Raw genomic sequence first — 26,364 nt, 5'->3', positions numbered from 1 at the left:
GTTTACATTGGGACAAAGACGACTGCTCATGGCATCGCTATTGGTTGCATTTCTCCCTCCTGAAACCTAATTGGCCAGTACGTTGATGCTACACATTTTTAATTGGCCACAATTTTAGAGTCTACCCGAGGGGCGGGACATGTTTTACTATGCAAGATTGTGATTGGCTCATCGACTGACCGGGAACGCGCTCGCATCGAATGATAGGTCTGAACCGTGAAGCGCAGTGGTGAAACCGTCGGGCGCCGTCCGGCGTGGAAATGTCACACAAACATCGGTGTTTTAGAAACAACGCCTAGGAGATGTTATCACAGCACGTTTGCCCTCAAACGATTTTAGGTTAGTGTGCAGTTTATTTACATAATATACATCTGTTTTTTGAGGACGAGCTGGTAAAATACTCTTTTAATGCACTGTATTTGACTGGTTTATGCGTAGATAGCAGCATAACGTTAGCTCAGTTAGCCGCAATATACGTCGACGACATACACAAAAACCACACCAGTGTCTGAAAACTAATATTTCTAATAAAGCCGCTGCTGAGCAACATAACTCATGACCAATGAGGAATTAATATAACGTTAGTTTTATCTTTTGTGTTTTGGGATTTTTATGTGGGAATCTGTTTGACTGCGGTTATTGTATATTATTCTGCTGAAGTCAATATGCCTCCGATATGAAACTGCTGTTATTCGATATTTTCTCGGTACAATAGTGCTAAATGTCGAGTCGTTTAGCCGCACTGCATATTGCATAATGAGAAAATGTTATTAATTGTGTAAAATAATATTTCTAAATGCATACTAACTTCGGTCTCCGAACAAAATATTGGGGACCAAATTGTACCAATTTTGTACCGAACGCAGAGGAGACTCCTAATAAGCTCCCCGTTATGATGTGTAGTTTGCAAGTTAATGAATTATGTATTTATTTATTTATTATAAAAATGTCGCGCAAGCATTAGTAAACACGTTTATCTGACGCCAGAAATGTTTAATCAAATACAGACACTATTATATTCCTACCGTACACTTCATCAGTGTGTGATGATAACTAACTGAGGAGTTTCTGCTTTTATCTTCATTATATCTTTATTTTTTAAGTGGATGCCAATAGCTCTTCTTTTTATTGTATTGTTACGCCCTTGTTGTGTTTGTTTGGTTTGAGGTGATTTGCTCTTTTACACATTATTGTGATGAAAATGAGAAATGTGACCCTGGCAGCAAGCTGTTTTTTTTCCTCCTTCTTTATACACACACACACACACACACACACACACACACACATACATATATATATATATAGCTTTAAAAAAGGTTTTGATCTTATTGTGACTTGTCCTTTGTTTTTATTTTAAGCTTTACTGATTAAAATGAAAGATACATGTGTACACCACACACAGTGTGGACTTAAAGGAATAGTTCAAAAGTTTGTCATCATTTACTCACCCTAAACTAAAATAGGAGTGAAACTAGCTAACCAACCAGTGACATGCTGTTCCACAGTTGTGATGATTTGGGAATAAGGTTGGCAAACAGAAAAAGTGGATTGCACCACGGGACCAGGAAAGAGACTCAAAGATGAGGCTCAGTCATCACAACCTCAACACTTGAGAGACGAAAACAGCATGGTAACGTCATGTTTGTCATCCCTCAACTTTCACATTTCTCCTTTTCCATTGCAATGTTATTAGCTGGTTGCTTCTTCCTGACGACTTCCAGACATAAGTCACAACTTAATGAATTCACACAAGCGGATACAAGTAATAGAGATGCAGTCAAGAATAGGTTGGTCAATGCTCACAGCATACAGTTTACAAAACCATCCGAGGCATTACTCATCATACTCATTAGGGCTGCACGATATTGTGGAAAAGTGCGATATGCGATAACTCATTAAATAATGGGATATTCAATATGCGGTATGATAATGCTTAAAAAGTGTGTAAAATAAACTAAAATTATCTTTAAAATATGTTTAAAATTATATAACCTACATACGTGTTTCACATTCTTTTGGCTGCAGTGTTTTACAGTAGCATAAGAAGTGTTATTTTAACATCAGTGGGATTTAGGGTTTCAGATTATCCTACATTAGGTTTATTTAACAAGAGAAACTGAATAATCAAATGTAAAAATAAAACACTGCTTAGTTTTCACTGTATGAATTAAATATATAGGCTACTGATTCTTATTAAAGCTACAAAAGTTATTCAGCCAAGAGCAGTGAGGGATTTTCTCTTTGTCTTTTGTTCATGACCCCAGTTATTGCAAGCTGTTGCGATATGCATATCGTGTTATATACATTTGCGATATTTTGATAATTTCGATATGTTACTGTTGTAAGAGTCACTATGGTGTCAAGGAGGGAAGACTAACACAATGGAACTGACAGTGGCACACCTTTGTGAGACATTCAGAGAAGAAAAAAAAAAAAAGGAAGAAAAGTGTAGACAGTGAGGTGTGAAGCCAAAAGGGTCATTGTTTAGGTTTTGCACTGAGTCATTTAGTTCTGCCACTGTCGACGCACTGGTTCTGTGAATCGCATGGCTTCAGTTATGCTTGTTCTCTACATGGTTCTCTGCTTGTCATTTATGTTGTCTATGTCTAAGAACCTGTAACAACTAAATTAGTTTCAAATTACGCAAAAGTAAACCCAGATATGAGCAATGTAAGTTTAGTAATCTATATTCACATTTAATTAAAGTCAGTTAATTGTCAGATGCTATTTGCTGTTGTTTTTGATCATATTGTGTGCAATAGTCTGGTGGTGATGGAAGTAAAACTCCTGTTCATTTTCTCCATACTGATCAACCATGAGCTCAGAGATGTATGCTCCCCAACTTTATTTGAAGAAAAATGTTTAATAGTTAAATTCTTGGTGAATAACTACACTTCCTATAGCAGCAACTCTGCTCCAGTGACGCACTGCATGCCACGTGATTGAACAGTTACTGTAGGACAGTAGCTTTACAGTGTGTTTTATTCTTAATTTTTATTCTTTATTTTATCTTAACCTACTTTTATTTTTTTTCTTGTTTTTAGACAAGCACCGGAGTTGAAGCTGAGATGGAGGAGCAATATTCAGAGTGAGTGTTACTGGGTCAGAAGGACAATACGGATCTGTAACCCTTAGCCTGCAAACATGTTTTAAATATGTCTTTTGTCTCTTTATTTTAGCGATGAAAGCCACAAACCGGTATCACCCTGTGTGATCTCACAGTTAGGAGATGGCTGCCCTGCAAAGGAGCAAAGCCATGACCGGAAGCCAATGGAGAGGGATTCCCCAGAGAGCCCTTCACCAATAAAACGATGGGAGATAGGTCCGCTTCTACAGTCATTCAAATCCAAGATGGCTAGCTTCACTGAGATCGTCATGAGCCCTGTTCGGCTTTTTAAGCCCAGTGACACTCTGTCCTCAGTCGTACATCCTGAACAGCATGAACCATTAATAACTGAGTCAAATGTTGAAAATTCAACACGGACAGAGGAGGGCGAGACAGATGATGATAAATGTAGAAATGGATTGTTTCCAAAAAGGCCTTATTCTGAAGAACTGCAGTGCCACACTGCTCCAAAACGCCACAGAGTTGCACAGAGACTGAATTTTTGTACAATTTCAACAAGTAACAACCACAAACCAGTATTGGATCATATTCAAATGCACAACGAGGTTGCACCAAATGAAGAAAATCAGATAGACTGTCCTTCAAGCCAGTCACAACAAGCCGTCCTTCAGGATGTGACTCAAGTTGCCAGTCCTTGTAAAGCATGGAGTCCTTTCTTCAGGACTAGACCAAATCTGTCCACAGACAAACCTTTGAATTCTGTAAGTGCCATGCATGTGTCTAGTCAAGCAAATGTTCAAGCGGATGCCGTTGTTGTTCTGTGTCGGCTGTCAGGTGAGAGTCAGACCCCTAGCACTCACACAGCCTGTGGACGTAGTCGTAAGTCCTGCTTTTTAGAAGAGGGATCAAACTTGTTGAACCCAGAGTCAAACAGCAGCACAAACAAAACTTGCCTAAACAAGCCTGATCCTGGAGCATCCTTTTTTAGCACTTCCTCTAATTTTGACTTAGATAAAGACACAAGCACTAGTGGTTCGTTTGGCAACAAAGAATCCTATACACGGGTGGCCACCAGGAAAAGCCCTAGAAAGATACATCTGTCATGGACGGCTGAGTCCACCTCCAGTGAAATGGCCACTTTTGTGACAGGATCAAAGCCTTTGGATGTGGGGATAAAGGAATCACAGTCTGGAAACATTATGGAGTGGACGCACCACTCAGTTAAAGTATCAGACCCTCCAATGAGCACTACTGTCGGGGAAGTGAGGGCAAAGAGAAGCAGAGAAACTCCTAGGACAAGGAAAGACTTGCAGGCAGGGAGGAAATGTGACATGCCGAACGCTAAAGAGGGAAGACGTGTGAGGAATAAAAAGTTCAAAGACAATGGCATCACTCTGGAAATAAACCAGGAGGATGAAACCTTTATTCAGGTTAGGAAAAAGAAGAAAGGGGTTTCTATGACGCACTCGCACCTAGACTCAGATAGTACCCTAGTACCCATCTGTAGTAGTAATACAGCAGATGTTGAGATGAGAAATTCTGTAGAGACCTCAGAAGAAATGGGACAGGACAAGACGATGAGAAGTCGGTTGAGAAAAAATGTAAAACGTAGGATGTTACTGACCCCTAGCAATGAAGGTGATGCCACTGATGCAACATCCTCTCAAAACTGCACACAAAATGTCTCAATTAACAAGAGTGTGCACAGCAACGATATAAATATCATGAATGGTCAATCAGAATCTCCAGGATTTCAGCACCCTACGCTGCCACAAGAGCCAGAGCAGACCATTGAAGCTCGAAAAACAAGACGCCATCTTAAATGTTCAGGTAATGCTTTGCAGAAGAGAAACCTTCGTCCACCCAAGCATAAGTTTGAGGACTACAGGGTGACTTCAGTGGTTGATCCAGCAGGACCAAGTAAACCTTCAAAAATAACAGTAGTGCACCGCCAACAGTGTATTACTGTGTCTGAGGAGCAGGCGACATCTCATTCCGGTCTTGCATCAAGAGAAGAAATAAAGGAACGTTTGTCACCGGATTCAACAGATCCAGTGCATTTAGAAAGAAAACTAAGCAGACCCATGAAGAATGTAAACCGGCCAAAAAGAAAAGGAGGCAAGGAGGAAGCAGAAGCCGTCCCAGTAGTGTCGTTGTCAGGTAGCGGCTCCAACCGCCTCCTGCGCAGCTACTCCTGCCCTGAAATCCCGTCCCTAGTATCCAGTGACTGTCATTTACCCCGGTCCCACACGCATGACAACAGCACTACCTCACCCAGCAGAAAGAGCTCACCCACTCAACTTCCCATCCACTATCACTCTCCGTCCAAGCGCACTCGCCGACACACTGTCTGCAGTGTGGAGATTGAGCGAGAAATTGCCCCTTTGTGTCTTCGTAAAGAGGTGTACCCTGCTAGTCGGGGTGGCCCTTTGTGCCCCTCTTCCCCTTATTCCCCTTCCACCTCTCTCACAGCCCTTGTCTCATGTTTTTTGTCCAGTCCTTTAGCTTTCTTGTCTAAAAGCTCAAGCCAAGGGCGTAGTCATGCTAGTGATGTCAGCACTGGCAGCATTTCAGCTGCCTCAAGTTTTGTTGCATCATCATCATCATCATCGTCCTCCTTCAGTTCCCCCTTTACCACCCACACTTCCTGTCATGCTTTAACCGGCCTCTCCTCTGTTGTCACTCCCAGCCCTGAGACACCTTCTGCCTCTGTGTCATCACTCTGCAGGTAATTTATCAGATTCCCATCCACCCTATCCGAGTATACTCGCTTTTTTTTACCCATTATGCTGCATGTACATTTATTATATAATGTAGCATGTTGATAGTGGTGCTCCGATCACATTCAGAGTGCTATTGGCCGATAATTGCTTAATCAGTGATCTCTCAATTTGTCGATCTCTTAAACCGATTTCATGCTGACGTCGCAAAAAGACACGTGCCTGCCGTGAGAGGTATGGCATTTATGACATGCTTGTGGTGGTGCCATCTCAATCTCTGTCTGCTGTGGGTAAAGTAATAATAATGCTGATTACATGGTGATTAAATAACTCTTGATCAATCGACATTAACAGTAGCAGCTATTCAGTCGGAATACATATATACTCCACTCTCTTACGAACTTTTCTAGAAAAGTACACCATTTGGGAAACTGTAAAAGAGAAAATTAGCCTCCCAAAAACTACAATAAAATAAGCAGACATGGTAACACTGCACCAGAAAAACTTATATTATCAGCGTCCAACAAATTAAAAAGTCAGGAAATGTAAATAATTGTAAATAAAAAAACTGAATATTGCATATATATTTAGACATAATACATTGGTGAGTAAAACATAACTAATGAAATGACAATAAATATTACTAATTTACAAATCCCTGGGTTATACATCAATCTGGCATTAAAAATCGTAGGCTCTTTTTCCTCAAAAGCCTATTTTTTTGTAAGCCTCTCTTTTAAAAATATTTACAATACTGTTCAAAAGTTTGAAATCAATGTTTTTTTGTTTTTGAAAGAAGTCTTTCATGCTCACCAAGGCTGCATTTATTTGATCAAAAATATAGTAAGAATAGTACTATTGTGAAATATTACAATTTAAAATAACTGTTTTCTATTTTAATATATTGTAAAATGTAATATATTGGTCTGATGTAAAGCTGAATTTTCTGCATCATTCTTCAGAAATCATTATAATATGCTGATTTGCTGCTCAAGAAACATTTCTTATTGTGTTGAAAACAGATGTGATGCTTAATATTTTTGTGGAAACAGTGAATTTTTTCCCCCTAAATTCTTTGATTAATACAAAATTTAAAAGGTTAAAACAATTAAAGTACAAAACATTATACTTTTAACATTATAAAAGTATTTACTGTCACTTTTGATCAATTTAATGCATCCTTGCTGAATGTAGTAATGTATTAGTGTTCTATAAATAATGCTTCATGGTAAAAGAAGGCTTCAAATAAGACCCCATGATCAATGATTGGTATCGGCCGATACTGCTTCCAGTGACTGGTAGCGTTGGGTCCGAGGCCACCTTTGTCGAGTCCGAGTCGAGTTTTAAGTCCTTAACAATCGAGTCCGAGTCCAAAGAGGACCGAGTCGGACTTGAGTCCGAGTCCTTAACATCCGAGTCCACAAAGATTTAAATGATTTGAAATTGACCTTTCACAAAGACCCGCCCCTCTTAGTTACTGTTGCTACGTCCGACAAGCCATTCCGTTCTCACTCCACATGTTCTCACACAGTGAAAAATATATTGCGTAGCAAAGAGGACACTGACAATGCGCCAACAGACAAGACAGAGCAGGCTATTTTTGGTATGAAATAAAGTCTCAGCTTTCAAATTTTGTAATTTTTATGAAATTCAAACAATAAATACTGTTTTGTGGTGCTTTAATGTGTAGGCCTGTCAATCAAATTCCGTCGAAAGGTCTCAACACTGTGCTCTTAAATTAATATTTTAAACCTTATAAAATGATTGCAATCTGTAGTTACAGTCATACGTTTACCGCAAGGTAATGCTCAATGCAACACAATGCATTAAGAGCCAGGGGTAAACTTTTGAGCAAGATAATGCTGACGTTTAAATTTTTCTTATTTTGTTTTACATGCTAATATCTTATTTAGCCTCCTGAAGGGCAGGACTAAATGAATTGATGAATTTTTAAACAAAATAAGAACAATTTACACCAATGATCCAGTTCAAAAGTTTACACCCCCTGACTCTTAACGAATGCTTCCTTCTTGAGCATCACTAAATGTTTGCAGGGTTTGTAATAGTTGTGTATGAGTCCCTCTGTTGTCACCAGTGTGACAAGGTGGATCTCACAATCATAGTCACTGCTAGTAAGGAGTCAAATATGCAGAAGATGCTGGAAAAGCAAAGAATGTGCAGGAGCTGGAGGATTTTTTTTTCTCTCATGAACAACCAATACAAAAAACAAAACAACAAAAAACAGTTGTGGATCATTCTGGTAATGACACACACTATTAAAATCAAGCCTATGTAATGTGTCTTGTATTTTGTGTTTGTATTTTGTCTTGTGAACTAGGCTATTAAACATCTGTTATGTGAAAAAGCTTTTTCAGGGCAGTACTAAATAGAAACAATATTTTTATGATCCTTCTTATTAAAAAATAAATAAAAATAACATTTTGGAGATTCTGTAAGGTGTATGTAAACTCATGACTAAAGTGTAAATGTAACAAAAATCATAACATTATTAGACGCCAAAATGTTGCTATGGTTATAACCTTCTCATGTTGCAATTTCCTGACTCATTTAGCAGATTCACTTCCTCATTTAAATGCAGTTATCACTCTTGATAATTTACAGTGGAAATTATTAACGTAAACCACTGGTCCTCTAGAAGCATGAAAAACAAAACTATTGTTTAGATTGTCAATAGCGCTCCCTTTAAAGGAGAACTCCGGTCAATTTTAACATTGAGCTCATTTTTTTGTACATTTGGAGTGCTGTCAATACAGAGAACAACGACAAAAATCGGTGTTGCCTACACCGAGTTATTCTATTTTTAAAATTTGCACCCTGTTGACTTCAATGGGGCAAGTACTAAACCTGCTTTTAGCCTCTTAACATCCTTGATGTGTCATTACAAGTGCACAGAAAATGTGAGTGATTCCTTCTGAGTGAACACGAGTGAGTCTGACTGCAGTAGATGTGAAAGAAATGTATAAAAATGATGTTATTTAAGCCAGCGCAAATACCTTTGTTTACATCCTGTTTTTCGGTTGAAGTCCAAAGTAGTCGATTGCAGAGTTCACACGCATAGGTTTAATACCTATGATCACGCGCGTGAACTCGGCAATCGACTACTTTGGATAACTCGGTGTAGGCAACACCGATTTTTGTCGTTGTTCTCTGTATTGACAGCACTCCAAATGTACAAAAAAATGAGCTCAATGTTAAAATTGACCGGAGTTCTCCTTTAAGCCATCACTTACTTAACGCATTCTGCACTCTTCCTAAAACTCTCGTCTTTACACTGAAGTTGTCCGCACTGCACAGTGAATCTCTTATTTATATTGCGTCTAGACTTTGTTGTATATGAGGGGATTTGTGAAAGGATAAAGCTTGTGCTGATTCTGAACATACATTTTGAGCGAATTCTCCACATGGTGACTCAAACGCCTATGATTTGCCACTGTGTTCATGCGCTTAAGATACATGTCTGTGATTGGCTACAATGCTCAACGCTGAAACAGCACAAAAAGTTTTGTTTCGTTTTTGAATAATATTGTGTCTTCCAGTGCCCAGACTCGACTGTACTCGGAAAAAAATTAACTCTAAAATGTCCATGTCAAGTCCGAGTACAAATTCATCCGAGTGCGTGACAAGTCCGAGTTCATTTAGAATTGGACTTGAGTCCGAGTTTGAGTACCCCAACTCTAGTGATCGGCCCCCAAAATCCTGATCGGAGCACCGTTATTGATGATCTCAGACATTTTCCCCTTAAGAAGCAAGACCTTTAAAAAAATGCATGTCAGTAGTTAAAATCCAACCTTTTCTTCCCTCGAAGTTCTTTGGAGGGAGACCATGGAGAGCTTCAGATGGAGTGTGGGGAGGCAATAAATGAAGAAGAGAGATCCAACTTTGACCTTAAACTCTCTGCAGCCATCTCAGAGGAGAAAGCTTTATCAGATTCTGAAATCAAGGTGTGAGTTTTCTCTTAACTTTGGTTTGTGGTTTAAAAATGTATCATTATTCTTAATCCTTTCTTCACTTTCTGTGTGAACAGACTGACATTAAGGATGGTCAAGGAGGAAAGGTGTCCTCTATTCGTATCCGTAAAAAGATTCCAAAGCCCCAGAATAATCTCACCCCTATGGGCCTTCCTAAGGCCATCAGGTGTGTATGCATAGGGTCATGGACTTATTTATCTTTTCTCTTTCGTCCTAGCTGAAGCTAATGTTTGTTTACATTTACCTCATCACAGCAAAGATGCATTTCTTTTTGTGTTTTACAGAATAAAGAAGAAGGATTTTAGCTTGGAGGAAATCTATACCAACAAAAACTTCAGCAAACCTCCTGATGGGTGAGACATTTTCCAAATGTGTTTTATTTTCTGGGTAGTTGAGCTTAATAACCCATTTATTGACTTAGTAGGTTCTCAAAGTTTTCTGGCCAGGCACCACATCTGATCAAATCAGACCATCCAAATACCACCTGTATTTATCAATAATTGCACAGACCTCTTTGAGAACATTAACACTAGGACAGCAATGCAATTACAGTGTGTATGAGGAGAGGCCAATTCAAAACCATGAAAACCATGATAATTTTTATGTAAAAACTTAAAACTTTTATGTAATAACACCCCTCAGACTGGTTGTATTTATTGATTTTTATTATCATTTATTTATTTGTCAACTCATTTTCAGGATTTCTAGTACTCGCAGGAGGGTAGACAGAATAGCCCCGTTTTAGTACCCTTTAGCTCAAAGTGTTCTTGTACTGCCAGAGAACATGGGCTAGAGCAGGTTTTCCCAAACTGGGGTTCATGAACCCCTGAAGGAACTGCACTGAATTTGTGTGTTAAAATACAAAAAAAAAAAAACCACGTTCCCCCCAATATTTTTATTATTTAGCTGCATGTAATTTGACCCTTAATCAACATCAAATAACCAAGAACATGTGCATGTGTTGTTAAATTGAATAAAAACCTCAGGGGTTACTTCAAGTAAATATTTTAAATTAAAGGGATTCAGCTGTCGAACACAGGTTTGGGAATCCCCGGCTTAGTGCATTATTTTTTATTATTCCATAGTTGTATTTCATATCACATTTTGACAACCACTTACTTAATGTCAATCATCTACAGCCTTAATAGTCCAGTCATTTTAAGCCAAAATGGGGGTCAACCTTGAACAAATTGCAACAGAAGCAAACTCAACTGATTTTGTATCCTCAATATGTCCTGAGTAAGGAAAAAAAAGTCCCGAAGAATCCCATTAGGGGAAAGTTTCGAAAAAGACCCAAATATAGCCTATTCATACGCCTATTAATTTTTTTTCTCACGTGAATAGGGTAAAATTTTTAACCTTTAGATATCACCATGAAACTTACTGAGTTAATTACTTACATCAAGACAAACAAAAAATGTATTACAAGTTTTTTTAAATTGTTTGTTAACATGGACAAACGGTGCATAATCTAATTACATATGTGCTAATTTGCATAAATACTACAACAGATCTAAACATTGGGTCTAGCCAGGTGAAAATGCCTTGTTGAATCTTGTTGACATATAACAGTAAAATACTTAATGTTAAGGTCTGAATGGAACCCATTTAGGCAACCCATGAGCATCAATACATAGAGACAGGAAGAAGTTCTTTAGAAACCAGCCTTTATTAATTATTATTGCAGAGATGGGGTTTGGGGCTGGGTCCGTGGGACTGTTTCTGGGGATTTACTTTTTATTTTACTTACCTTTTGTCTTCTGCATTCTCCTTACCATTGTCTCCTGTTCTTGCCTCAGACTCGTCCCCCAGAAACAGTCCCACGGACCCAGCCCCAAACCAATCTCTTAAAAATTAATAAAGGCTGGTTTCTAAAGTACATCTTCCTGCCTCTATGCATTAATGCTCATGGGTAGCCTAAATGGGTTCCATTCAGACCTTAATATTAAGTATTTTACTGTTATATGTCAACAAGATTCAACAAGGCATTTTCACCTGGCTAGACCCAATGTTTAGATCTGTTGTGGTATTTATGCAAATTAGCACATATGTAATTAGATTATGCACCGTTTGTCCATGTTAACAAACAATTTCAAAAAACTTGTAATACATTTTTTGTTTGTCTTGATGTAAGTAATCAACTCTGTAATTTTCATGGTGATATCTAAAGGTTAAAAGTTTTACCCTATTCACGTGAGAAAAATAATGAATCGGCGTATGAATAGGCTTTATTTGGGTCTTTTTCGGAACTTTCCCCTAATGGGATTCTTCGGGGCTTTTTTTCCCTTACTCAGGACATATTGAGGATACAAAATCAGTTGAGTTTGCTTCTGTTGCAATTTGTTCAACCTTTTTTCCTAAAATGACTGGACTATAAATACGAATGGCTAAATGAAATAATTTTATGTAGCATATTAGGACTTGAATTACCTTGAGAGCATGGTTACGTTTTGAGATTTTATTCTTTCACTTTTAACATCTGGTCAATGAAGCTACTATTGCAAACTCTTTCAGACGTTTGGAAACCATATTTGAGGTGCCTCTTAACCGGCGAGATGGCTCTCAGGCTGTCGTGGGACAAAAAAAGGTGAAGCGCTTTTTCGAATTCCCTGAACTGGGTGTTACCAGGAAGCCCAAGAAACCTCTGGTGGGCGTAATGGCAGGGGGTGGAGCCCAGAGGAAGGCAGGAGGGAACTCTGGGATCTCTAGAACCAGACGAGGTGTCGGGGGCTCTTCCAAAGTGGAGGATGGCCTCACCTTGCAGGAACTGGAGTCACTCCTTTGCTCTAAGCTTGAGGAGCTGGACACCTGGATGGCACTTCAGCAGATTGCGGGCTGAAGCACATGTCTTGTTTGATCTGTACCAAACAATGAGCTTTGCGTGTAGAAATTTACTGTAAATTCATTAAAGCAACAAATAGACTCGCAAAGCTGTAAAATCTGTTTTTGATCACTAGTGTACTGTAAAGATCTTACAAATACATCACATTCTTTATATATTTTGCTAGGTATTTTGTAAATTGGTCTGATAAACAAGAAACACCCTTCAAGGAGTTACTGTGCGCTTTGTTTTTTTTGTAAATGTTCAAAGAAAGTGCACTTGTTTACATTAATCTGTGGCATACATCTCTGTATCAAAAAGTGTTTTAAAGTAAGAGTCGCCAGATCATCCGTATCTTCCACATTAAAAACATGTAAACATTGGTTTCATTGGTGGATTGGTTCAGTTGAATGCCTTATTAATACACTCTCAGTATGGCCTGTGTGTGTTCTGTAATAAAGGAGACAGCACAAAGGCTTTTATAAAGATGTAGCGGCAGCATTAAATACAGTGAGTTACCAGCAGGACAAAAGTTGCATTGTTCAGTTTTAAATTAAGCTTTTTGCTTCTCATAGACGCATAAAGGATTTAAAGGGTTCAATGCATTCTGTGCTTTTACTCAGGTACTCTGAATATTGTCCATTCACTTAATTTACACTTTTGTTCCTCTTTGATGTAGTGACTTATAATACTGCTTATGGTGTTTGAACATGTTGAATGGTTTGTGTGTAAAATTGTTTGATATGTATAGGTGTGTTTGGGTTCTGTATTTCTAACAAAATACAATTGAGCTGTGTTTTGTATATTAGTGCCCCCCTCCCCCAGTTGTTTTGTATAGAACAGGTGTATTTTGACTGTTACACATTTTATTACAAATCCTGTATGACATGCAATGTACAAAACATCAAAAGCACAACATATTGAAATTACTTATTTAAAAGAACAGAAAGTTGTAACCGCAATATCTCAACATTTGACTGCCATGCTCTCTGTGAGTGTCTCAGTGTTTAATGTCCAATTTTCATTAAGACCCTAAATAAAAAACAGCTTGTTGAAATGTAAAAGTAGTTTTGGTCAGGATAGTGTGTGTGTGTGTGTGTGTGTGTCTCTGCATCTGCTGCATGTAACAAATTCCTGAAAGTTTCTGTACCATTTTTGAACTGCATTCAAAAATTGCATTGGTTTAATTGCTACTAAAAGCATACATATTTAAAATGTTTAGCAAAGGTTGAGTTGTTGAATTCTGTTTTAAATACCAGGTAGCACGTTTTGGACTTTTGATCCAGACTAATGGCGAGCACCATTCTTAACCCACAAATAAATTTAAATAATGACCATTAATGACCAGTTTCTTGTTATCGGGTACAATTTTGGACTGTCTATGCACAGTCCAATGTGAACTATAAGACACTGTTTCTACACTCTTACAGTTCATGTATCTGTAGAAGAGCTTCTGCGGTGTCAATCTATGAAGGTTACAATAAAGGACAGAAATCCAATCAGTAATGGAAAGATGAGAATTAAAACCACCCAGGCCACAATGGACCCAATTCCCCATCTACAAGCTTGTTTGGAGTATCTCTCAACCTTTTTCCGTGTTTCCTGACAATCTTCATGTCGTCTTGTCTCTCGAGCCTTGAAAAAAATGAAGAAAGAAGGTGTCAGATTTCCAGGTATTTTTTAGATTCTTGGGTTGTATTTCATCACTGACTACAGTTCTCAAGTTTCATGGTTTTTGTTTTTGTCTCCTCTTTGCCAACAGTATCTATGCCGTTGGCAACAGATTTCAGCCAAGCGTCTTTTTACAGAAACTTAACAATGAAATAGGATTGTCTTAAGACAGCCATTTGAATCATTTATTTTCATTGCACATCTTGAGTGTTTTTCTACACTCTCTAATCTTTCTCTCAGACTTGCATGGGTGGATTACTAAATATAGTTGTTAGTTAAATTTTGCATAGAGATTAGTGATGCTTATTACAATGTTAGTGCTGTAATACAACGGTACATCAATGACATTTCAATAATACTGTATTATTACCTTGACAGAGTACATAAGGGACATAATTCCACAGCAGGAAAGGCCACATATGATACTGCATATGGCTAATTTCCGGTGGTCTGTGTCCTTAAAGATGTTGCGTAGACCATGATTGGTGACGCGGTGCGGGTCATCGCTCGGCGTAGGCTGTACAAGTGAAGTTTCAACCGTCACTGCTGTTAGCTCGTTCTCACTCATCTCTGTTTGGAGTAACAAATTACAAAGTAGAAATGTAGGGAAGTCAGCATGGAAGTAATGGCACATTACTGTATTTTGATGATTTTGTAGTGTACTACTTTATACTATAATATAAACACAGTGTAGTGCAGATGGCTAAGCTTAAAAGCTTACATGGGAATTAATGAGACAAGCAGTGATTTAAAACAAGATGAACAGGTTCTTGACACTGTTTTTTTGCTTTTAGTTTAAGGGATGATTTAAAATGTATGTATCCAGATGCCTATTTATAAAAGTCAGATAACCAGAGTGAGAGGAAGAATAAATGTATATTATTAGAAGAATCCTCTCAAAGCATTTAAGTTTTTATTATCTCTTATTGTTGTCCTGGAGCTTGAAAAACAGGTATGGACAGATATAGTCATGGTATGACAGAAACTGGCATTGTATGATAGTATTGTAAGATAGTGATGACAGATCTCACGGCTAGTTGTGGTTACCTAGTGTTAATCGCTGTTGTTCAATATTTTGATGGTATGACAAGCCATTTCTTTAACACTCTCAAAGTTTCTGAATGACCAAATGCATGGACTGAATAGCCATGAATCTAAAATCTTAGCAATGTAAAATCTGCATCCAGAAAAATGATCATCTTTGAAGAAAGCAGCAAATGAAAAGCATGCCAGTTGAAACAGTTGCTGAAACTAAAGCTCCCAGTACTTACAGACTCGCCCAGGCTTGATCTTGAGGGAAGAAGGGTCTAAAATTCCTCAGGTCGACCAGAGATCCAAAGGTATTTAATAACCAACTCTGGTGTCTTTGCTTTGAAAAATATGTCTGTGACTAATGCTTTTCTAATTATTCTTTCAGTTTATGTAGAAGTTAAAGAATCCTGTGACAAAACTGTCACATGTCATTGTCAACTTGATTTCAGATGACTTCCCATCCAAACTTCCTCTTATTGTCAGTTATACGTGATAAGTATTTAGGACAGCTTCTTTAGCTCCAGTTTAGATCTCCGAGGAGGCAGACAGAGTGTGAGAGGAACGCTTTGAACCTAGTACAACAGAATAAAACACCACACCTCCTTTCTTTTTTTCAGTGTTCCCTCCCACACTGCTTGGAATACTACTTCCCCTCACATTCTTTAAGTCTTGCGTTTATCAGTCTGTTTACCACACCTTGTTTCCCCTGTGAATCATGAGTAGCTCCTGCAGACTTTGTAACAGAGAAGCTCTGACTTCATGATACACTGTTACTCATTCTCTCTCTCAGCTTTTCTTTCTCTTTCTTTTTACACAGCCTCACAAGATTCAAGTTCCTGACATGTAAGCTGAGTTCCATGTATTCTGCGTCATATCTCCTGAATGATTTACAGCCCGTCATGTTTCATGATCAATCTTTGACAGATAAAGTAATGTTTCTAAACTTCTTCTTTTGCAAAAACATCAGGCATGTTTTTTTTTTTAATAGACAGGACCTGAGAGTTAAGTCTGCATATTTCAGATGCCATGTTCAAGACCAGACATGCATGTCACTTGAAACATCAACATTTCATGTATGTATATGAAGAAATGATATGAAGACATTATTCAAACATGAAGATACTCATCTCACTTTTAAAGATTTGTGTAAAAAATTTTTTACCTGATAAAACATTTTAGAGCTTGGCATATCTAGAAACATGTACACTAACGTTCAAAAGTTTTTTTTTTTTTTAATGTTTTTGTGCTATTTGATCCAAAATACAGCAAAAAATGTTGTGAAATATGTTTAGAATAACTGTCTTCTATTTGAATATATTTTAAAATGTAATTTATTCCTGTGGTGGCAAAGCTGAATATCCAGCATAGGGTATAAAAGTTTAGGGTTAGTACAATTTTTTTTTCATTTTAAAGAAATGAAAGAATTAATAGACTACTTTTATTCAGCAAGGATGCATTAAATTGATCAAAAGTGACTGTAAAGACATTAATAATGTTACAAAAGATTTCTATTTCAGAGAGTATGTTCTTTTAAACTTTCTTTTCATCAAATAATCTTGAACAAAAATTGTACATAACTGTTTTTCAACTTTGTTAATAAGAAAGTGTTTCTTGAGCTTCAAATATTAAAATGATTTCTGAGGGATAATGTGACACTGAAGACTGGAGTAATATATATATATATATATATATATATATATATATATATATATATATATATATATATATATATATATATATTTTTTTTTTATGTGTGTGTGTGTGTGTGCGCATATTTTAATACTTGTTTTGTCTTATTTTAAAGCCATCTTGGGGTCCACTTAGAGGTTTACTGATGCCCCCATGGGCCCGTCCCCCTGGTTGAGAACCACTGTTTTAAAAGATTGTTTTGAACTGTAATAAAAGTAGCAGTAATAAATAGTAAAATTACCTCTTAATTAGAAATATCCATTCAATATTTTTCAGTGCAAGTCTATGTCAATGCTGGCCTGACCTGTTGTTCTGTAATGGTCTCTATCAAACACACTAACACTGGCTCTGTTCTGCTGTGTGTGTGAAGGTCGGCTGTTCTGGGTTGAGCTGACACATTAACAAAGAGACAGACACTGAGGTCAGACAGCTTGAAAACAAACACTGCTTATTTCCCCCCTCTTGTTTCCCTTGTTAATTAAAAGAAAGAGAAAATGAAAAAGAAAAGAAAAATGCAATTTACATCTGCACAAATTTATACAGAACAATACATTAATTTACAAACAAAATAAAATAAAATATATTGTGTATGACATAACCACACAAATTGGGAAATTAAGTGAACAAAACTACTACAGCATTTACAGGCAGACATTAGAGAATCTTCTCTCTTTTTGTATGGTCTGTCTTGCGCCTACGTAAGATTCCACGAGCCAATCAGAAGCCGCGACATGCTGGTGACGTGGTGATACAATCTAAACACGGAAGAATGATACATGGTGAGGTGGGCGATTCTGAATCGCAAGGAGAAATTCTTGTTATTGTAATTTTAGTCCTTAGCATTTTAAACTGCTCTCCGTGCCAACATATAGAAAGCACCATTATTTTCAACCATATAACTTGTTAAATGATGTGCATGAGCTGCAATGTGTGAGACTGTGGTTACAGCTGAGTGTGAAAATTCAAAGTAAAAGTCTTGTTTTTTTATTTCACTTAACTTAGTAGCTCGATTGTTTCTAAATAGACTCGTGCTAACTGATGTGCAGATGGCAGAGATGGAGGACTGTGAAGGAGTGATTGCGACCGAGCGTTATGGCTCACAGGAGTCTTGGAAATACCTGTTGAAGGATAGGAGGATGAAGAGACAGAAGGATGCAATGGACGGCAGACTTGCGGGAAATTCAATCTCTGGCGTGTTTAAAGTGCGTGACTCGTTCAGAAAAGCATGAAAGTCTTTCAGAACCTATGAAAAAAAAAAGTGAGACGTCACTAACTGATCTCTCCTCTCCCAGAGTGTTTTCCTGCCACAGGGATATCCTGAGAGTGTCAGTGAGGATTACTTACAGTATCAGCTCTGGGACACTGTGCAGGTACATGTCACATGGATCTGACACTCGTATGTCTTTTTTTCCCCATTAGCCAAACATCTAATCATACCATCATTGTTCAGTATCAATCCTTAAAGAGTCCCTGTGGTGAAAACCAAGTATTTAATGTTGTTTATTTATGTCTCAATGGTGTTTTTAAGATGCTTTAAGACAAACCATGTGCAAAGTCATCAGTCAACACTATTGTTGAGTATTTTCTCCTTAAAATTGCAGTGAAAAAAGACGCGGTTTGAAATCGAGGGTGTTTCTTACGTCACAAACTACCTTGTAACCAATCCCGTCACGACTCACGAGGGGGGCGGGATTTGTATATCATTAACTGCTGCCGAACAGTAGTTTCAAGAGAAGCCAGGGTATCCTGGCTTATTTTTCTGTTGATATGAAAAATCGGATACATTGAGCAATATAGCGGATGAATTACCTATATGATGTTTATTACGATGTTATGTTAAAATATATTCCTTTCTCCACTGACGTTCTGAGTTGTCCAAAGCGTTTGTAAGGATGCTGATGTTTAGAAGGTAACTGTCTGACTCTGAGATGGTGAACGGCAACATGGTGTGTGTAAAATTAGCAACACATTATTAGCGGTTTGATAACGTAGTCAAGCAAAAGGACTATTACCATTATGTGTTCGACGCTGTAGAGAGCGATACATAAAACCCATTACCATTCTGATACACTGAAGTATATAGACGAGCCTGTATAATTCACTCTTCCACTTCTGAATCAGTTTCTGGTTCAAACATATATGGCTGAATGGAACCAGTATTTCCACTTGCCATCGTGCAGCGTTTACTAACCAAGTGGATCAGGTATTCTGAGCTGCTATGAGTGAGTGGAGGCGGGGCCAATTTGCATATTCATAGATCCACGTATACTAAATGATGCAAGGGTGTAGAGTTACATTCAAGCTACTTGAAGGCATGACTAAAAAACTTTCACAGAAAAAGTTTAAATGTGTAATTTTATATAAAATATATTCACACACACTAGCATCATAGCACTGTCTTTTGTTTTCCAAGGCATTTTCCAGCTCTCTGTCTGGTACACTCGCTACTCAGGCTTCACTGAGGGGTGTTGGGGTTGGAAATCAAGAAGCAACGGTTGCAGCTGCTACAATAACATGGCTGCTTAGGGGTATGTGCATGAAGTACTGATGTTTATTTCTCGAATGCTTACTTTTCTGACCATTTTCTCTCTCATTGTTCAGATGGAACAGGGATGCTGGGAAGAATACTTTTTGCCTGGCTCAAAGGGTAATATTTCGCCAAACATTTCAGATTGTAAATATGTTTTGGTTTGTAGTATTTAATTGTTGCCCTGTGTTTCAGGAACAAGTTAGATTCTGAAGCCAAAAAATGGAGGTACAATATACTAGGGACTTTTAAAGTTTTAGTTTGAATAACCATTTTATTGTAATACTTTTCTTAATACGTTTTCAACATCATAAATATGTCTTTTCAGGCTCTTCGCTGACATTCTTAATGACGTGGCCATGTTCATGGAAATTGCAGCCCCTCATTTCCCTCCTTTTTTTATTCTAATCGTCTGCATTGCTGGTGTATTTAAGGTAAAATATTAACAGCATCTTGCTCTAAATGTTAACATGACTGTTCCTAAATCATCATTTGATAATGAATATCTAGGGTTATTCTTCTATTCCTGTCATTCCAGTCCATTGTAGGAGTTGCGGGTGGAGCAACAAGAGCTGCATTAACTGTCCATCAAGCTCGCAGAAACAACATGGCTGATATCTCTGCTAAAGATGGGAGCCAGGTTACTACTCAATATCTCTCATATGCTAAATATTTATTTGCTAATTTCTTTCTGGATTTTCCCAGCAAATTTCCCCCTTAGTGTGGAAAATTGATGTCATTATCTGTGTCAGTGGTGTCATGTATCAGTGTATCATTTCTCTGCCTTTCTTTCCTGATAAGGAAACCCTGGTGAACCTGGCAGGACTGCTAGTCAGCCTGGCGCTCATCCCACTTGTAACAGATAACCCATTGTGAGTAACACCCTGGTATGTAAGCCACGCTGTAAATTAAGTGTGTGCCAGATACTGTACTGATTTGTGCTCTTTCATGCAGGTTGACATTCATGCTGTTCTTCCTATTCACTGTTCTCCACCTGTTTGCCAATTACAAAGCTGTTCGTTCGGTTGTAATGGAAACCCTTAACGAGGCTCGCCTGTCCATAGTCCTCCATCGGTACCTGCTGAATGGTCAAATGCTCAGTCCAGTGGAGGCCAATCAAAGGGAGCCCGTGTTCTTGTGTATGGCCTTAAAACCTAATCACCTTTTCTTGTTCTTTTAAGGATTAAAATGATTTGGGTCAATCATTACGCATCTAATCAACAAAATGCTCTCTTTTTGCAGCACTTGGGAGGACAGTTCCCATCAAGATGGGTGTGAGGCTTGGAGACATTGTTCAAGGGTGCGTTCATCTGCTTTTAAACCCAGTTTTATATTCATTCACTGAATTATAAAGAATATATATTTTATAGTTGTGAAAACACTAGTGGCTGTAAATTATGTCTTTATGACTTAAAGGCCAGGAGAACTGCAGCTGGCGTTGAAGAACAACAGCAAACCGTATCTCATTGGAATCAAAAATGGTACAAAAAAACTCCCCAATTATGCTATACAAGTAGAGGCAGATATAATAACATGGCCTAAAATTATATTAGTCAATTTATGCTTAACCTGTTACTCAGGCAAAACAATGACAGATTTATGGGATGTGTTTGTCTTGCCAGCTACCGTCTGTGTTTGTCTGGGAAGTGATGCGTCTGTGCATGATGAAATAATGGCAGCATGTCAGGCCTTGTGTCTCCGTAATGTGCTGCACAATGATTCCTCTCTGGGTGGTGCGCTCAAACAGCTCGCGAACACTAAGGGTGAGCGCTTGTTCAATCGTGATCTGGTTCTGAATAGCGCTTGCTGATGATAGCCTCTTTTCTGACACTGGGTTTTATTTTCCAGACCCATGGGAGTTAGTATCGCAGAGTCATAAGATGATTGATCAAGTTTTCTACACATTTCTAAAAGGTAAAGAGTAATGCAGGTTGTAACAAAAAAGAAACTTTTGTATTTGCATTCAGAGACAAAATGTTATGGGAAATGTCTTTTGAAATTCGTAATGGTCTGTTCTGCTTCTCTCTGTCAGAACTGGATCAAGCGAAGTGGCAGACAGACCGGACACTATTGGACTGGAACGAGTGGCGTGTGGAATGGAGGAAAAAGAGAAGCTGAGGCAAATTGTTAAAAAAAGTAATGTGTGATGTTTTTTTTATTTCCAGTGAAATTCACTTTGAAACAGCTGTCAGTGTTTAATACTTGCCAGAGCTCAGCTGCAGAAAAGAAAGATTATATCAGTGTCTTAGAATGAAATGAAAACAATGAGAACAACAGGGTTGCAGCAGCGATCACGTATTCCTAAATGGTCAACAACGAGGCCTCACCAACCCGTGGGGGAAAACAAAACCACATGTAAGAAATTTCAAACAGTTATTGTAAAGAAAAAAAACCCTACAAGTTTACACTTCTGTTTGTTTGTTTTTCTTTGAAAGTAATACTTGTATTCAGCAAAGATGCATTAAACTGATCAAATATGACAGTAAAGACTTCTATTTCAAATAAATGCTGTTTTTCTGTTCATCAAAGAATCCTGAAAACGTTTATCACAGAGTCCACAAAAATTTTGTTTTCAACATTGAAGACAATAATAAATGTTTCTTGAGCAGCAAATCATCATATCATGCTTTCTGAAGGATCATGTGACACTGAAGATCGGAGTAATGATGCTGAAAATTGAGCTTTGCCATCACAGGAATAAATCACGTTTATAAATATATTCAAATAGAAAACAGTTATTTTGAAATTGTAATAATATTTGCACAATATTAGTTTTTACTTTGTTTTGATCAAATAAATACTTGGTGAGAATAAGACACTTCTTTCAAACAACATTAAAAAAAAATCAAGAACAAGAATCCAGTGTTCCGCACTTTAAACGTTTTGAGTTTTACCACATATCTAGTGTCCTTTGTTGGTTTTTATCATTATAAATGTATCATATTTTAGCCACTGATAATGATTTGGTATTTATTTCAATTCAGTCTGATGCAAATAGTTGGCAATGCATCATATTAATGTGGGAGAAATCATTCATATTGGAGTAATTGTCATTTTGAGAAATTAACGAATGTTGTGATCCAAATTCAGCATGCAAAGTTATACAGTCGTGGTCAGAATTATTTGCACCCCAGGTAGATATGTAAATAAATCTGCATTGTTTATCCTTTTGATCTTTCATTCAAAATATTTGCATAAATCTAACCTTTAATTGAAGTAAATGAATTTAAAGCGGTGGGGGGGGATCACATTATGAAATAAATGTTTTTCTCCAAAACATGTTGGCCACAATTACTGGCACCCCTAGAATTTTTTTATGAGTAAAATATCTCTAAAGTATATTCCCATTAATATTTTTAGTACACCAGGTTGACTAAGAACATAAAATTGTCCAGCCATGTCTTCTGGTTTCACAGGAGTTTAAATATGAGGAAACACAAAGGCCAAATTCCCTTAATCATCCATCACAATGAGTAAAACCAAAGAATATAGTTCTGATGTGCAGCAAAAAGTTGTTGAGCATCATAAAATAGAAAGTGGCTGTAAGAGAATAGCTAAAGAATTGAAAATCCCCATTTTGACCATCAGAGCAATAATTAAGAAGTTCCAATCAAGTAAAGATGTTACGAATCTGCCAGGAAGAGGACGTATGTCTATATTGTCTTAATGCATGGCGAGGATGAAAGTTTGAGTGGCCAAAGACTCTCCAAGGATCACAGATGGAGAATTGCAGAGATTACTTGAGTCTTGGGGTCAGGAAGCCTAAAAAAAAAAAATCAAACATCACCAACATCCTCACATGTTTTTTGGGAGGGTTTCAAGAAAAATCCAAAAATAAACCAGCATATTCAGTTCTCAGATACAACTGGAACTTCAATGGTCTAAAAAAAAGAGCTTTTTGGCAGCAAACACAGATGTGTTACAGGGATAAACAGGGATAAAAAGAACCCCATTCCCACGGTTAAATATACTGCAGGATCTTTAATGTTTTGGGTGCCTATTTTTTTGCTGGAGATCATGGACATCTTGTTCAGATACATGGTATCATGAATTCTAGCAAATACCAAAAGATAAAAAATATAAACCTGACAGCCTCTGCTAGAATGCTTATAATGGGTCGTGGTTGGATCTTCCATCAGGACAACTATCTAAAACAATCATCAAATGAAGCTTCTGCCATGGCCATCCCAGTTCACTGACCTGAACCCTATAGAAAATGAGTGTGAACTGAAGAGGAGAGGCACCAACATGAACTTGTGAATCTGAAGGATCTGGAGAGATTCTGTATGGAGGAATGGTCTCTGATCTCTTGTCAGTTATTCTCCAAACTCATCAGGCATTATAGAAGAAAACTCAGAGCTGTTATCTTGGGAAAAGGAGGTAGCAAAAAATATTTAATAAAAGTGTGCCAATAATTATGACCAACATGTTTTGGAGAAAAGCATTCATTTCATAATGTGATTTACCCCCCACTTTCAACTATTTTTCTTCAAGGAAGGGTTGGATTTTTGTGAATTTTTTGCATATCCTTTTTCCAATATATCAAAAGGATAAACAAAGCAGATTTATTTTTACAGCAGTCTTTGATTATATTTACCAGGGGTGCAAATAATTCTGACCACAACTGTATAAATGCCTTTATCATACTGCAGCCAACAAAGAAACATGCTGTGAATTTAAAGCTCACAGCGCTGCTCCATAATGAACCTTCCTCAAGTGTCTTCTGAGATTCTCTGTTCGGTTGAATCGCCGTCCGCAGAGAGAACAGTTAAATGGCCTTTCTCCTGTATGAATGCGCTCATGCTTTTTCAGATCGGCTAAACGACTGAACCTGAACTTACAGCACTTGCAAACAAAAGGTCTCTCATTTGAATGGCATACAAAGTGAGCTCCGAGGCTGGAGGGCGTCGCGAACGTCTTACCGCACACGTGGCAGCTGTGCAGAATCTCCCTGCTCTCACTCATGCAGGGGGCACTGTGAACATCCCCCGTGTGGACCGTATTCTCTACCCGTGACCTAAGAATGTGTTTAGAAGTAGAATTTAGTAATTTACAAGGTTGGTTATAATCGACAATGCTGTCGGAAAAGGTGGAGACAGGCTGCAGGTTGTGTTCACTTGCTAGAGGAGCATCCTGCATGGGAACAACAGGAGCTTGTGTTGTCGCATTGTCTGTCTCCTCCGTGACAGAACATTCCGGAAGCTCTGATTTAGATTCCACCTTGATTTTGTTGGAGCCCAATGGGGTCTCAGTGTTGCTGGTTGCTGGAGTCTCTCTGCTGCCAGATGAAGGGTTGGGGATTCTTCTCGGAGGGCTACTCTTAACCCTGGAGAGGGGTCTTTGATTCGTCAAAGAATAGTCACAGGTCCCTTGCAGAAAATGATGTTGGTTGTCAACAGTAATATCATCTAAAACTAGCTTTATATGAACAGGATTGTCACTCAGAATCTCCTCACTCACTACTGAATCTCCATGATGAACGAGATCTTCCTGCACATGATCCTCCCCTAAATGAGGCTCATATGTGGGAAAAGAGACTTTCAGGACTTTATCTAAAATATAAAAGAGATTGACTGAGAATTTTAATATGACAGTAAATAGACAAGTTAATTCAAGAACTATAAGCTCTTCATAACCTCACCTGAAGCCCCAGCCGTCCTCTCCTGGAGTTCTTTTAACTTCTGCTGGAGGTTCTGATTCTCCAGGCGTGTTCTGGCAGACTCCCTCTGATACTCTAACATAGCCTGACCCATGAGCTGCAACACCTCCTGTACAGCAGCCGTGAGGAGCTCAGCTACATTTGTGACGAGGAGATCCATCTGTGACATTTTGTTAGGACCTGCTCAGAGAGAAAACAAGCTAAAGGGATAGTTCTCCCAAAAACGAAAATTCTGTCATCGCTTACCCACCCTCATGTCATTAAAAACATGTATGAATTTCTTTTGTGGAACATAAAAGAAGATTATGCTGACAAGTGTCTCTGTTTTTTTGTCCATGATTGTCCAAAACTGTTTGGTGACCAACATTGTTCAAAATATAACCTATTTTATGTTCAGCAGAAGACAGAAAGTCATACATGATTGGAACGACTTGAGGGTGAGGAAATAATGACAGAATTTTCATTTTTGGGTGAACTATCCCTTTAATGAATCTGCCTCTAAACCATAACAATGAATATAATAGAATAACAACTATGTTACATACAAATTTGGTACTGTGTATAATTAATAACGTCACATCAAAATTAAAATGACACAATAACACCTACCTTTCTGTTCTCAAGAGCAATGACAGACTATACCTGAAGCTTCAGACTGTCAGCGAGCTAAACCGTGAACTAACGTCCGAAAACAAGAGGTCTTTCATGATATGTATATCTTCATACTATGTAGTTTTTATTCTACAGCATAACGTCGAGACTGACTGTGATAACAATGACGTTTCTAGTGTCCGTGTTGTGAAAACGCTGGTTGGTGGCGTACTACTTCCTTTACTACGAGCGCGCACTGTTTCCTGTGTGTGTTGCCAAATATTTGGTATCGCGTTAACTTACCCGTTTACTGTTTCTATGGCTACAACCAATGAACTGCTTCTCTGGCAAATGAAGAGACCAAAAATGGGTGAACTGTCATCATTTACTCGTTTCATACCTTTCTTCTGTGGAACATAAAAAAATAAAAAAAATAAAAAAAATTTTTTATATTTTTTTATGTTTCAGTGTTTTTTGTTGTTTTTGATCCAGACAATGGCAGTCAATGGTAACTAAAAATGTTTGGTTAGGCAAGGCAAGACGATTTTATTTATATAGCACATTTCATACACAATGGTAACTCAAACTGCTTTACATA

General features: G+C 37.9%; 3 protein-coding genes and 1 long non-coding RNA gene across 9 annotated transcripts; 2 read left to right on the top strand and 2 right to left on the bottom strand.

Moving 5' to 3' along the window:
• Positions 1–177: 177 nt before the first annotated feature.
• prr14 (proline rich 14) lies at positions 178–13,540 on the top strand. 2 transcript variants are annotated; one of them, XM_079875330.1, is made up of 8 exons: positions 178–339; positions 1,506–1,630; positions 3,045–3,088; positions 3,180–5,795; positions 9,614–9,749; positions 9,833–9,942; positions 10,061–10,129; positions 12,291–13,540. In XM_079875330.1, the coding sequence occupies exons 2-8, from the start codon at positions 1,628–1,630 to the stop codon at positions 12,613–12,615; spliced, it is 3,303 nt and encodes a 1,100-aa protein (XP_079731456.1). In that variant the 5' UTR covers positions 178–339; positions 1,506–1,627; the 3' UTR covers positions 12,616–13,540. The 2 variants fall into 2 exon arrangements, with proteins under 2 accessions (XP_079731456.1, XP_079731457.1); XM_079875331.1 differs by lacking the exon at positions 1,506–1,630 and having other exon boundaries at positions 212–339.
• A 270-nt stretch (positions 13,541–13,810) lies between these two features.
• Positions 13,811–16,088, bottom strand: LOC307161288. Its single transcript, XR_013821704.1, has 3 exons — positions 15,540–16,088; positions 14,639–14,838; positions 13,811–14,232 (listed from the first exon to the last, which is right to left on the bottom strand). It is a non-coding gene; the product is annotated as an uncharacterized lncRNA (long non-coding RNA).
• A 1,616-nt stretch (positions 16,089–17,704) lies between these two features.
• On the top strand, positions 17,705–22,126 carry rusf1 (RUS family member 1). Of its 5 annotated transcripts, none has more exons than XM_079875577.1 (15): positions 17,705–17,768; positions 18,036–18,191; positions 18,282–18,359; positions 19,403–19,517; positions 19,591–19,636; positions 19,712–19,744; positions 19,845–19,950; positions 20,055–20,156; positions 20,318–20,388; positions 20,471–20,655; positions 20,759–20,816; positions 20,933–20,997; positions 21,139–21,279; positions 21,365–21,430; positions 21,549–22,126. In XM_079875577.1, exons 1-15 carry the CDS (start codon positions 17,766–17,768, stop codon positions 21,632–21,634), a joined length of 1,311 nt encoding a protein of 436 aa, XP_079731703.1. In that variant the 5' UTR covers positions 17,705–17,765; the 3' UTR covers positions 21,635–22,126. The 5 variants fall into 5 exon arrangements, with proteins under 5 accessions (XP_079731703.1, XP_079731706.1, XP_079731702.1 ...); XM_079875580.1 differs by having other exon boundaries at positions 17,716–17,768; positions 18,014–18,191; XM_079875576.1 differs by having other exon boundaries at positions 17,722–17,768; positions 17,992–18,191.
• Positions 22,127–22,890: 764 nt separating this feature from the next.
• On the bottom strand, positions 22,891–26,033 carry LOC307161166 (uncharacterized protein). The gene is made up of 3 exons (XM_079875739.1): positions 25,785–26,033; positions 25,158–25,355; positions 22,891–25,068 (listed from the first exon to the last, which is right to left on the bottom strand). The coding sequence occupies exons 2-3, from the start codon at positions 25,342–25,344 to the stop codon at positions 24,200–24,202; spliced, it is 1,056 nt and encodes a 351-aa protein (XP_079731865.1). The 5' UTR covers positions 25,345–25,355; positions 25,785–26,033; the 3' UTR covers positions 22,891–24,199.
• Between the last annotated feature and the right edge of the window lie 331 nt (positions 26,034–26,364).

Source organism: Squalius cephalus (genome assembly GCF_949319135.1).
Source record: "Squalius cephalus genome assembly, chromosome: 1".
Lineage (NCBI taxonomy): Eukaryota > Metazoa > Chordata > Actinopteri > Cypriniformes > Leuciscidae > Squalius > Squalius cephalus.
Note: the sequence above shows the minus strand (reverse complement) of the source record. Positions and strands in the feature narration are given on the sequence as shown.